At 36.5% G+C, this 13,769-nt stretch overlaps 1 protein-coding gene and 1 non-coding gene across 2 annotated transcripts; one reads left to right on the top strand and one right to left on the bottom strand.

Annotated features, from left to right (window-relative positions):
• Window positions 1-7,604: 7,604 nt before the first annotated feature.
• LOC124979958 (olfactory receptor 1468-like) lies at window positions 7,605-8,543 on the bottom strand. Its single transcript, XM_047544918.1, has one exon. The coding sequence runs from the start codon at window positions 8,541-8,543 to the stop codon at window positions 7,605-7,607; it is 939 nt and encodes a 312-aa protein (XP_047400874.1).
• A 4,805-nt stretch (window positions 8,544-13,348) lies between these two features.
• Window positions 13,349-13,451, top strand: LOC124981505 (U6 spliceosomal RNA). The gene has a single exon (XR_007108023.1). It is a non-coding gene; the product is annotated as a U6 spliceosomal RNA (small nuclear RNA).
• The last annotated feature ends 318 nt before the right edge of the window (window positions 13,452-13,769 follow it).

The raw sequence follows: 13,769 nt of genomic DNA, 5'->3' as shown, positions 1-13,769 counted from the left end.
GGTGGTATATTCTATAAATGTCTGTTAAGTCTAAATTATTGATTGTGTTATTGAGATCTATGGTTTCTTTGTTCAATTTTTGTTTGGAAGATCTGTCCAGTGGTGAGAGAGGCATGTTAAAATCACCTAGTATTATTGTGTTACGGTCTATTTGGTTTCTAAAATTGAGAAGGATTTGTTTGACATACATGGATGAGCCACTGTTTGGGGCATAGATGTTTATGATTGTTATATCTTGCTGATTTATGCTTCCCTTAAGCAGTATGAAATGTCCTTCTTTATCCCTTCTGACTAACTTTGGCTTGAAGTCCACATTATCTGAAATGAGGATGGATACTCCAGCTTTTTTGCTGAGTCCATGTGCATGGTATGTTTTTCCCCATCCTTTCACCTTTAGTCTATGGGTATCTCTTTCTATGAGGTGAGTCTCTTGCAGGCAACATATTGTTGGATCTTCCTTTTAATCCAATCTGCCAGTCTATGTCTTTTGATTGATGAATTCAGGCCATTAACATTCAGGGTTATTATTGAGATATGATTTGTATTCCCGGTCATTTGGTTCATATTTAAAATTTTATTTATTTATTTATTTCTTTTAGGAAGGAAATTAAAAAATTCTTAGTGGTAAACGAGAACAAAGAAATATCACATCAAAATCTCTGGGACACTATGAAAGCAGTACTTAGAGGAAGATTTATTTCATGGAGCGCATTTAATAAAAGAAGTCAAACTCAAAAAATAAACGACCTAACACTACAGTTCAAAGCCCTCGAAAAAGAAGAACAGACCAACACCAAAAGTAGTACAAGACAGGAAATAGTTAAAATCAGACCTGAAATCAATGAAATTGAAACAAAAGAAACAATACAAAAAATTGACAAAATAAATAGTTGGTTCTTCGAAAAAATAAACAAAATTGATAAACCTTTAGCCACACTAACAAAGAGAAGACGAGAGAAAACCCAAATCACTAAAATTCGGAATGAACAAGGAAATATCACAACAGACACGACTGAAATACAAAACATAATTAGAAGCTATTTTGAAAATCTATACTCCAACAAAATAGAAAATTTCGAAGACATCAACAGGTTCCTAGAGACATGAATAGCCTAAACTGAACGAGGAGGACATACACAATTTAAATAAACCAATTTCAAGCAATGAAATAGAAAAAGTCATCAATAGCCTACCATAAAGAAAAGTCAAGGACCAGATGGGTTCTCAGCCGAGTTCTACAAAACCTTTAAAGAAGAGCTCATTCCAATACTTCTCAAAGTATTCCATAAAATAGAAGAGGAGGGAACACTCCCAAACTCATTCTATGAAGCCAATATTACCCTGATACCTAAACCAGACAGAGACACATCGAGGAAAGAAAATTTCAGACCAATATCCTTAATGAACATCAACGCAAAAATTCTCAACAAAATTTTAGCAAATCGCATACAAAAACATATTAAAAAGATAGTGCACCATGATCAAGTGGGTTTCATCCCAGGGATGCAAGGTTGGTTCAACATCAGGAAATCAATAAATGTCATTCACCATATCAATAGACTTAAAGTCAAGAATCACATGATTATTTCGATAGATGCAGAAAAAGCATTTGATAAAATACAGCCCCCCTTCATGCTCAAAACACTAGAAAAAATAGGGATAGTGGGAACATTCCTTAACATTGTAAAGGCCATCTACGCTAAGCCCATGGCTAATATCATTCTAAATGGTGAAAAACTGAAAGCATTCCCTCTAAAAACTGGAACAAGGCAGGGATGCCCTCTTTCACCACTTCTATTCAATATTGTCCTTGAAACTCTAGCCAGAGCAATTAGACAGACCAAAGAAATTAAAGGGATACGAATAGGAAAAGAAGAACTCAAACTATCCCTATTTGCTGATGATATGATTGTATACTTAGAGGAACCAGGAAATTTCACCAGAAAACTTTTAGATCTCATAAGTGAATTCAGTAAAGTAGCGGGATATAAGATCAATGCACATAAATCTAAGGCATTTTTATACATAAGCGATGTATCTTCAGAAAGAGAAATCAGGAAAACTACCACATTCACAATAGCTTTGAAAAAAATAAAATACTTGGGAATCAATCTCACAAAAGAGGTGAAAGACCTCTATAATGAGAACTACAGAACACTAAAGAAAGAAATTAAAGAAAACCTCAGAAGATGGAAAGATCTCCCATGTTCTTGGATAGGAAGAATTAATATTGTCAAAATGGCCATACTACCAAAAGTGCTATACAGATTCAATGCAATTCCAATTAAAATCCCAATGATGTACCTTACAGAAATAGAGCAAGAAATTATGAAATTCATCTGGAAGAATAAAAAACCCAGAATAGCTAAAGCAATCCTTGGCAGAAAGAGTGAAGCAGGGGGTATCACAATACCAGATCTTCAACTCTATTACAAAGCAATAGTAACAAAAACGGCATGGTATTGGTACCAAAATAGAAAGGTGGATCAATGGTACAGAATAGAGGACACGGACACAAACCCAAATAAATACAATTTTCTCATACTAGACAAAGGGGCCAAAAATATGCAATGGTGAAAAGATAGCCTCTTCAACAAATGGTGCTGGGAGAATTGGAAATCCATATGCAACAGAATGAAACTAAACCCATATCTCTCACCATGCACGAAAATAAACTCAAAATGGATTAAGGATCTCGGAATCAGACCAGAGACCTTGCATCTTATAGAAGAAAAAGTAGGTCCCGAGCTTAGGACCAGACTTCCTCAACAGGACTCCCATAGCACAAGAAATAAAAGCAAGAATTAATAACTGGGATAGATTCAAACTAAAAAGCTTTCTCTCAGCAAAGGAAACTATCAGCAATGCGAAGAAAGAACCTACAGAGTGGGAGAAAATCTTTGCCAATCATACTTCAGATAGAGCGCTAATCTCCAGAATCTATAAAGAACTCAAAAAACTCTACACCAAGAATGCAAATAATCCAATTGACAAATGGGCTAAGGAAATGAATAGACACTTTACAGAAGAAGATCTACAAGCAATCAACAAACATATGGAAAAATGTTCAACATCTCTAGTAATAAGAGAAGTGCAAATCAAAACCACCCTAAGATTCCATCTCACCCCAATTAGAATGGCGATTATCAAGAATACAAGCAACAACAGGTGTTGGCGAGGATGTGGGGAGAAAGGTACACTCATACATTGCTGGTGGGGCTGCAAATTAGTGCAGCCACTCTGGAAAGCAGTGTGGAGGCTCCTTAGTAAACTTGGAATGGAACCACCATTTGACCCAGTTATCCCACTCCTTGGCCTATACCCAAAGGACTTAAAATCAGCATACTACAGAGATGCAGCCACATCAATGTTCATAGCTGCACAGTTCACAATAGCCCGATTGTGGAACCAACCTAGATGTCCTTCAATTGATGAATGGATAAAGAAACTGTGGTATATATATACAATGGAATATTACTCAGCCATAAAGAATGAAACTGGAGAATATTATGCTAAGTGAGATAAGCCAATCTCAAAAAAACCAAAGGACGAATGATATCGCTAATAAGTGGATGATGACACATAATGGGGGGTGGTAGGGGTTAGTGTTAGGGTTAGAGTTAGGGTTAGGGAGGGGGGCAAGAATGGAGGAAGGAAGGACTGTATAGAGGGAAAAGAGTGGTGGGAGGGGTGGGGGGGAAGGGAAAAAAATAACAGAAATGAATCAAACAACATTACCCTATGTAAATTTATGATTACACAAATGGAATGCCTTTTCGCCATGTACATACAGAGAAACATCATGTATCCCATTTGTTTACAATAAAAAAAAGAATATCTTTTTCTATGCTTTCACTTTCTTTTTTTAAATTTATTTTTATCTTTTCACTTTCATCCTTAGTGTGTTTTCAAAGTGAAATGTAGGCAGCTTAGAGGTGGGCTTGGTTTCTTGCATGTTTTGTACATTCACTCAATGTTTTGTACATTATTATTGAAGAATGTAATCTATTTTCTTCATTCAATATTATTATTAATGGGTATGGACTCACTACTGCTGTTTTGCTTTGTGCTTAGTTCTTTTGTAGGTATTATGTTTTTTCCACTCTTCTTGTCTTCCTTAGTGATTTGGTGGTTTTCTGTAGTCGTGTGTTTTGAATGATTTTTCTTTTTCTTTTGTGTGTCTCATTCAGATTTTTCCCTTATTGTTTCCCCTGGAAGTACAGAGAAGATCTTAAATTTGTAATAGTTGATTCCAAATGGATAGCAACTTCACTTGGACTAAAAATAACAACTTTACACTGAAACTCTTACATTTTGAGTTTTTAATGTCTGAATTCACATCATTTTGTAATATATATCTGTTGATAGTTTATTTCAATGATTGTTGCAACTTATAATTTGTTATTTGCCCTTTGTACTAGGTATAAAATTACTCAACTGTCTTACAGTCTCAGAGTATTCTGAATACTGCACAGTATTAGTTACACCATTGGGTTTAAACCTCCTGTAAGTTTTATGCTAGTAACTGGAAGACTTCTGTTTCCATTTAGTGAATTTTCCTTAGTATTTCCTATAGGGCAGGTCTAGTGTTTGTTTACTAAGTAAAGTTTGTCATTTTCCCATAAATTCTGAATTCTTAAAGACAGGTTTGCTGGGTTTGGTTCTTTGTACTGTGTTCTTAGGAATTTTTTTTATAATGCAAACACCAGTGAGTATACTTACACTAATACAGCTATGATGCCACTCAATGATAGTCTTATGGGACCAGCTTGTACATGTAGTCCATCATTGACTGAAATGTCATCATATGCAGCATGACTGTGTTTCTAAGCTTCACGCTGTGATATATAAAATTATTTATCAATAGAGGCTAGTGACAGGAATAGATAGTGATAGATGAGGAGATTGATCAATAGGTACTAAATTATAGTTAGAAGTAAGATGTTCTGGTGACTGCAGATAACAATAATGTGGTGTAAATTTCAAAAAAGAAAAAAGAAAAAGAAAACCAACAACAGAAAAATAATTCTGAACATTTTCACCATAAAAAATGATGAATGAGGATTCAGCTTGACATTATTTAAATATTACACAATAAATATATGTACCCAAACATCACATGATACACCATAAGTTTGGATTTTCTTTTTGGCACTGCTGTTTGAACCAGAGACATTTAACCACTGAGCTACATCCCCAGACTTTTCTTGTTTTTTTTTTTTTAATTTTGACACAGTCTTACTAAATTTCTAAGCCTAGCTTCAAATTTGTGCTCCTTCTTCCTCAGGCTCCCAAGTAGCTGGGACGACAAGCATGCATCACCACATCAGGCTAATATATACAACTTTTATGCTTTAAGGTATCAGTTAAACATTTAAGTTAAACACATACAATTTTAAAACATATTTCATTTTAAGAATTCTAATAAATCAATACCAAACTTAAATAAGCCTTTTTATTTTGTGCCCACATAACCTCAAGCTCTTCATTCTGACATGTAATATGAGTCATGAATTTACCCTCATATTCCGTTGTATAATGATCAACTGTCATGTCCCAAGCTTCTGGTTGTGATAAGAGTTACATGAATCCATGCATGAGATAAACATAAACTCCATTGAAGGGCACATTGTAAAATGATGCCTGGAAAACTGGTGGAATCCAAGTATATTCTGTGCTCCAGTTAATTACCTTGCATCAAAAATTTGTCTGTTTTGATAGGGTATTCTAGTATATAAAATTATACCATGAGAGGAATCCAGGGGAGGTATAAATAAACTTCTGGGGTTTTGTCTTAAAACTGTGGTTCTATAATATAAAAATTTTAGAAATATGTGGATCTTGACAATGAATCTTATGGTATCATTAGCCAAATGTACATAGTTTAGTGACTCCTAATCTCCCATTCTGGATTTTATAGTTATTTCATATAACTTTCCTGAATTAATATATAAAGACAGCTAAGTATAGAGCAAAAGTTCATGGTCCTACAGTGGCAGGAAAATGAAAGCATCATGTTAAGTGAATTAAGTCAGACTCAAAAAGTCAAAGATCATATGTTTTCTCTCATATGCAGAAGATAGAGAAAAAGGGAAAAGGAGGACATTATGAAAAGAGAAGGGACATCATGAAAACAGGAGGGGCATCAATAGGGTAGAGGAAAAGATCAGAGAGAAGGAAAAAGGGAAGGGTAGAGGCTGTACTGGTGAATGAAACTGATCAAATTTTGTTATGTGCTTCTACAAATGTTTCACAGAGAATCCCTCTATTCTGTTTAATTATGATCTTTCAATGGAAAAAAAATGGACCATAAAAAATTCTGAATCTCCGTATAGAATTCGGGTGAAAAAAATATTCTCTCACTACCTCCCGAAACTGCATCTCAATTGAGGAAAAGGGCTGAATTCTGGAGAGATAAATGTAGACCAGAGTGATATATACCACTTCTAGGCCTGGCCTATAAAACTCATTTATGGAATCTTCTACCCATTATCTTTTCTCCAACTGGAGAGCAGAACTTGAGGTGACTCTGGAAACCGCAAGTTAAAGATGACAATGCCTTCATCAGTTGCATAGCATGAAACGTGTGCCTCCCACACCCCACTGCTAACTGCATTCTGAGAGCATATGTATTATAGAAATTAGTGTAACATTAGAAACACATGGAGAATGTTAAAATAAGTCAGTAATCTTAGTATTAAAAAATAAATTAAAACTGGATAATAATTCATTGCCATGCTGGAACCTTGGCAAGTTCAAATTCCACATTTTTCAGTCTTTAACAGGATACTAAAATTTCCTCTCCTTGCTTAAATTAAATCTTTACAGGATTAAAATAACATTACAGATGTAAAGTTTACTGATAGATTTTAAAATACCAAGGAGGAAAAAGAGATCATTAAAGAGTGAGGTTAATAAGCAAAACTCTGATTTCCATATCCATGTTTGAAGGAAAGACATTCAGGGTCCCAGACATGAATAAAATTCAGATAAATTCAAACAAAACTATTATAACACAGCAAACTGAAAGTTCACTTGAGGTTAAGGCAGGTTAAAAAACAGAATGAAGGCATGGAAATAAGTAAGTTTTAAAAAATAGGTTAAAAGACAGAAGGATGTGTACACTTCTTAGAAAGAAAATTTTTTTATTCAATAATGAAATTCAAGTTTAGAATAAGGAACAGTACACAGATTGGGATTTAGTATTAGCATGAAAGGAAAGAATATCATTTCAAGCAAATATGCCTTATAACACAATATGACTTTTTAAGACACTGCTTATAAAAACAAAACAAGTGGAATCAGTGACTTAACAACTAGAGACAAAAATTTCAATTGAAATATTTTATCTCATGTCTCCTCACCCTCAGCTGGATTTAATAAACAGGGAAGTCTTAATAGAAGATTACTGAGAATGCCCTTTATATCAAATACACATATTGATTATATTCTATTATTTAATGGATAATTATGTGGTATTATATTTGAATAGTAATTTCTATGATAGGAAGAACGGACTGGAGGATAGCATTCAAATATTAATATCAACATATCAATACCATCATTTGCAGCAGAAATTGATGCAATGCTCTCAAGCTTTACCATCACAGGTTAAAGGGAATTTTCTTAAGGATTCTTCCTATTGCTTCCTTTATGTCTCTGTTCCTCAAGCTGTAGATAAAGGGGTTCAGCATGGGAGTGACCACCGTGTACATCAGAGCCATGACAGTATCTTTCACAGTAGAATTATTAGCCGATGGACATAAGTAGAGTCCAATAATTGTCCCATAGAAGAGTGACACAACAGAGAGGTGGGAGCCACAGGTGGAGAAGGCCTTACGGATACCTTGAACAGAAGGGACCTTGAGAATGGAGGACACGATGTGCCCATAGGAAACAACAATGAGGACAAAGGGAATGACGAGAATGAGGCCTGCTGTGATGAATATCACCAACTCATTGACATGAGTGTCGGAGCAGGACAGCTTCAGAAGAGCAGACATATCACAGAAAAAGTGGGGGATCACGTTCTCTGCACAGAAACACAATCTGGCCATAAGTAGGGTGTGGAGCATGGCATGGAACATGGTCAACACCCAGGACAGCACCACCAGGGAAAGACAGAGTTTGGGACTCATGATGGTTGGGTAGTGCAGGGGGAAGCAGATAGCCACATAGCGGTCATAGGCCATGGCCACTAGAAGGAAGCTCTCCAGGTCTCCAAAAAACAGGAAGAAGTACATTTGGGTCAGGCAGCCTGCATAGGGGATGGTTGGAATTTGGCTCTGCATGGTTTGCAGCAGTTTAGGAATGGTCACAGAGGAAAAGCAGAGGTCAGAGAAGGACAAATTGCTGAGAAACAAATACATGGGAGTGTGGAGATGGGAGTCCAGGCGAATGAGGACAATGATGATGAGATTCCCCAGGACAGTAGTAAGATACATGGTCAGGAATAAAGCATAGAATAGGTTGTGGTGTTCTGGATGGATGGGCAGGCCCAGGAGGAGGAACTCTGAGATGGTAGATTGGTTCCTTCCTGTCATGTTCTATCTCCAGTGTCTTTAAGAGAAGATAATCAGATTTTTTAAAACATAAATTAAAAAGCCAAACACATTTGTATGATGTGCTGTCCCTTAGGAGCTCTTCAATAATTGACCGCATTGATCTCACACTCAGCATTCAAAATCACATCTACAATTAGATTATGACATATCACTCAATCCAAGCCATCTCTCTAAGATAGTTTCCTCACTTATCATTGAATGTAACTGTGCTGACTCTTTTCTCCCTTCTGAAATACTCTTATCTACTAGATTCTGTGTGATCACACTGGTTCTTTGATACTTCCATGGACATTTATTATCAATAATTATGATTGCTTACTTCTCTGATAGTGTCATAAATGTCACTCTTTCCTGAGTTTTCCCTGAACATTTCCCCTAAAATTCTATAGATATGTAAGTGATCACCTAATCCAATGGCATTGATAAGCGATCTAAACCTGTGATAAATAGCTCTATCACTTTCAGTTCTGAATCACCAACTGCTTACTCATTAGCCCCTCATTGGTACACTACAACCATGTGCAGCTCAACAGATCCCAAATAAAACCCATGACTCACTCTACCCTCTCCAAATTCACTCCCCCATTCTCTTTTACCTCAGTAAAAGGAATCCAGGCTGAAGTCAGAAACCCGAGATCTGTATTTCATCTGTTCATTTTCCTCACATTAACAGCTCACCTAGCAAGCCCTCTTGATTCTGCCACTTCATTCACTAATTCTTTCACCCTTTATCCCAACTGCCACAATGTGGACCAGGCTGAAAACATACCTTGTCTGGACTTTAGAACAGCCTATTGCTTCATCTCACTGCTTCCATGTTCTCTCTCCTTCAAACACATCCCACTCCAGCATCTGACACTAAAATCCAATCATCATTGTGACGAAAATTTCATGGATGCTCATTATTTTTAAGATCAAAATCCTTTTAAAGACAGAAAAGAAAAAGGTATTTCACATTGTGACCCTTACCTAAATCCACAGTTCAGAATGACCCCACAATGACTCTTACATCCCTTCTCTCACAACATTGTGAACTTACAGGTCCTAATTTCTTGATTCCATCCTTTCAGAGTTGCTGTTCCTCTTGCCTAGCCTTGTCTTCCCTCTTTCTACTTCACTTGGCATACCACACTTATTTTTCAAGATCTTTATTTGTGACTTGCTTAGATATACCTTACCTGCTTCCTTAGACTACTTGCGTCTTACACTCATCATATGGCACTCAATTGTCTTGGTTTCTTATTTGCAGCTGACTTTCCACGAGAGTATAAATTCCATGCTGGAAAGGTCATGTCAGCCTTCATGACTGCAACAGAGCCAGTACCAGGCATGGTACCAGAATATGGTCAGTGTTTCTTGAATATCTATTGGCTATCCCTCAGGCTGAGATATACCTGCAGCAAAATTCAGAGACAGAAGCTCTGAAATGAATCTGACCTTACTTTCCTATGTATATATGTGAATATACTATGAATTACCCATTTCATATATCCAGAAGGCACTAATTAAAAAAAAAACTATAGGTGAAAACAGAAAAATCATTAGATCAGAGGGAAGGGAGTGGGGAGAGAAAAGGGAAGTACTGGGAACTGAATTAGAGCAAAGTATAATCCATGCTTTTGTGATTGTGTCAAAAATAAATCCTAATATAACTATAAAAAAACTCATTAAAATATGACTTTGATTGTAGGTTTAAAATAAATAATAAAATCAGAAAAAATTTCAAAGGCAGCATATTCCCTTTGAATTTAGAATCACTACTCCTACTAAATCCTCCCAAAGGAACTCACTAGCTTGAACTGTGTACACTAGAATTTGACCCTTGATTACAGAATACATGGCTTCAAATCAATGGAGAATATTAGGTAACTCAAACACACTAGATTTATCCTAAACAGACAACTACATATTCTGTTATATGTGACTACAGTGATACTTTTGGTTCTTGTATTGATATTCACAAGACTCATTGATATAAGTATGAAAAATGTTAATCCAAGAGCAAAGTTTAGTAGTTTAGGGAGAGTTAAAATTCAGGAAAAATGTTGATCCAATAAAGAGATTTAGTAATTTACAGAGAATTAAACTAATAAAGATATTTTGTACCTTTGAGATCTCACTCCATCTTTCTTCAGATATCCACACTCAAGAGTGCCCAGAGCCAAGGAACATGAAGGGGGACATTAAGGCCCATGGATAGTTCCTCCCCTAAACAGAAAACTGAACACAATTGCTAAACTTTTCACCCTGCTGATGATGTCTAATATAGTCACATTAATGGTTTGTACATCTACCATAATACACTGGTATTGCAGATAGGCAAGGGATCAATTAATTTGTATACATGCAATTTCTCATAATGTTGATTTCCTGAGAAATGAGTGGGATGTATCTCTGACTTCAAAGGTTTTAGTTTGAAACAGTACAAGTGCATACTTGTTCTAAATCAAATTAAAAAAAAAAAAGCCTGTACCCTACTAGTTGTAATCTCATTGTGTATACACAACTAGGAAAGATTCAAGGGAGTTGCAGAGAGTGAGGGTGGAGACCCTGCTACACACCCTCCCCCAAATAAATCAACTTCTTTGATACTTAAAAAAAAAGAAAGTATCCTGAAGATGATCATACGATTTGGGAAATCAAGATCCTCAGACAGATAGACACTAAGACACCAGTTTATTCACCCTCCTGACTACTTACCCAGTGTCTGAGGGTGACTCTAGGGCCCATATCCAAGATCCTGGTCCCCTTTATTCATTATGGACTATGAAGTCACAGCCTCTATAGTCAGCAGCCACCTCTGCACCACCCCTGCTCACATTCCTCATTATACTCATCCCGGGGTCTAAGGGGCTCTGTGTCCCAGAGGAGTCCACATCCTGGAGGAGCTCGTTAAAAACAAAATAATTACCCAGTACCTCCTAGGACAAGTTCTCTCAGAGTCCTGTTATTTTGACTGATTATAGCCACTGATCACTCCTGAATACACTCTGGGGAAAGACGGAGATGGAAAAAAACTTTGTGATGCATGCTTACTCACTGCCTATGGAATGGAATAGTCTTGTGTAACTGGAGCCTACATTTTGGGAGGTGAAGAACAGTGTTTGGAGAAATGATAAATTAAGCAAAAACCAGAATGTGAATATCTCAAGAGTAGAAGAGTTATGCTTTACCTTGTGGACTGGAAGCTATCAGTAATCTCTGAGTTCAGTACCACCATGAAAGATATATATTTTGGAAATTTTCCAAGAGTGGAAGAATCTCTAACTACAATTGAACTCCTCATAAACATACTCCATGAGAGAAATAAGCCTTCCATATTTACAGGGATCAGAATTCAACAACCCAAAGATATGCAGATATATAGGAAGTTCCTGGATAAAAGTTGAACTCTCCCAAGTCATGTTCCATTTTTCCTCAGGCGAAAATAGAAAAGAAGATCCATAGTTACATCCCACCAAGTTAATTCTAGCTCCTTACCTCTTTAGGAAATGTTTAATAGCACCCATCACCACCATCCTTCCAACTAGTCTCTATGTCAGATTACATTGCAGCCAGCTTTCCTTACCCCTCAATTCACCATGGATCTATTTATATTATATATTTATATTTATAATTTATATTTATATTATATAATTATATTTATAATTCTTTCCACACCTCTTTCATGTTTCCTTCTTCATTACTTAAGCTAGATTAACCCTTCATTCCTACGCAATCTGAATCCTCAGTATTTTTCTCTTTATTGGGTTACTGTAATGATTTACCATCTTATGACATCCCATCCAAATCTCCTGGATATCAGAATGGGTCTCTTACTTTCTCATTTTGTAGTGAAAGGCAATTTTCCACTATTAACTGGAATTGACTTGCCTCAGGTAATATAGCAACCACCTTGTTTGGCTGTTGTTCAGTGACATAAAGAACCTTAAATTGCCACTGGAAGAAAGAAACCACTGAAGCATTCTTGGTGGAAGCATTCCCTTCATGGGAATCAAATGAGACACTTCTTGTGTGCCACTTCAAATTCTCTCAGTCATCATCTTTTACTTCAGACATGGCTGCAGCAAGCAGTTTTATACACTTCATCCACCAGCCTCATGTAGTTAAAATGACAGCGTTACCTCAGTCATGTTTAACATGTTCCTTGTGTCCTGTCATTGGGTCTCTCTGATTCCATGGAGGGAATATCATGGAAAACCAGCTCAACACTCACACATGCAGAACTGGTAAGTGCAAGGGAGTTAATGGCAATGAGTCAATTCTTACAAGTGCTGAATGCTGATGAACATATGCCGCAGTCACTCCTAACAAAGTAAAGTCATTAAGTCAATACCCTAGTATTGGGTATATCTTCATCCCTATTTAATATCCCTCTATTCCTCACTTCTCACAATGAGATACAATTCTCAAACTACTTGCAAATAAGATTTCTTCTCAACCTCTGCTTTTGTTTTTATCACAGGTTATGACAGAAAGTAAGATGTCTAATCTGTAAACCAGCAAACCCCAAAATTGTGGTGGTGAGAAACAAAAATTCTGTGGGTTACTTGGATTAATAATGAGAGACATTCTGCTTTTGATTCCTAGATTTGTGAATTGTGTCTGTGGGAAAAACAGCACTAAAATAGGTTTCTGGTTCAAAGTACATGTCATATTCTATAAGACACAACAGTGACTTTTCTGGAACTCCTAATTTTTGTTATTCCATTTAGTACTTTGTTTTCAGCACTTGAAAAAATACTTGACATAGAGTACACTCTCCCTAAATATTTGAAGGAGTGTTTTCTCTCTGGTGAATGTACTAAAACCCAAATGATACTGAGAAGATGAACATAGCCTATGCACCGGGATAAAACACAAATGCATGAAGTATTGCACAGTTTTCTTAAGAGACAACCATGCCATTAAAATATAAAATACAGGTTTGTGGTTGTAGAAAGAAAATGAAGAAGCTTTTAAGAATGAGAAATGGAGATCCAAGATGGCGGACTAGAGGGAGGCTGCATTCCTTGTCGCTCTGTAACTCCAGTATCAAGCAGAGGATATCTGTTTCTTGGTAAGGCAGTTTTTACTGCTTATCGATCCCCTGCTGTTTACCCCACTTGTCTGCTGTGATCACCTGCAATCTGCCAGCATTACAACGCATATTTTGAGTGCAGATTGCTCACTGTCAGGCAACTATCATCCACCATATGCCTCCCT

This window comes from Sciurus carolinensis, chromosome 3 (genome assembly GCF_902686445.1).
Source record: "Sciurus carolinensis chromosome 3, mSciCar1.2, whole genome shotgun sequence".
NCBI classification, from domain to species: domain Eukaryota; kingdom Metazoa; phylum Chordata; class Mammalia; order Rodentia; family Sciuridae; genus Sciurus; species Sciurus carolinensis.
Note: the sequence above shows the minus strand (reverse complement) of the source record. Positions and strands in the feature narration are given on the sequence as shown.

Coding starts and splice junctions, on each gene's coding strand:
- LOC124979958 (XM_047544918.1), bottom strand. CDS start 8,543: ATGACAGGAAGGAACCAATCTACCATCTCAGAGTTCCTCCTCCTGGGC.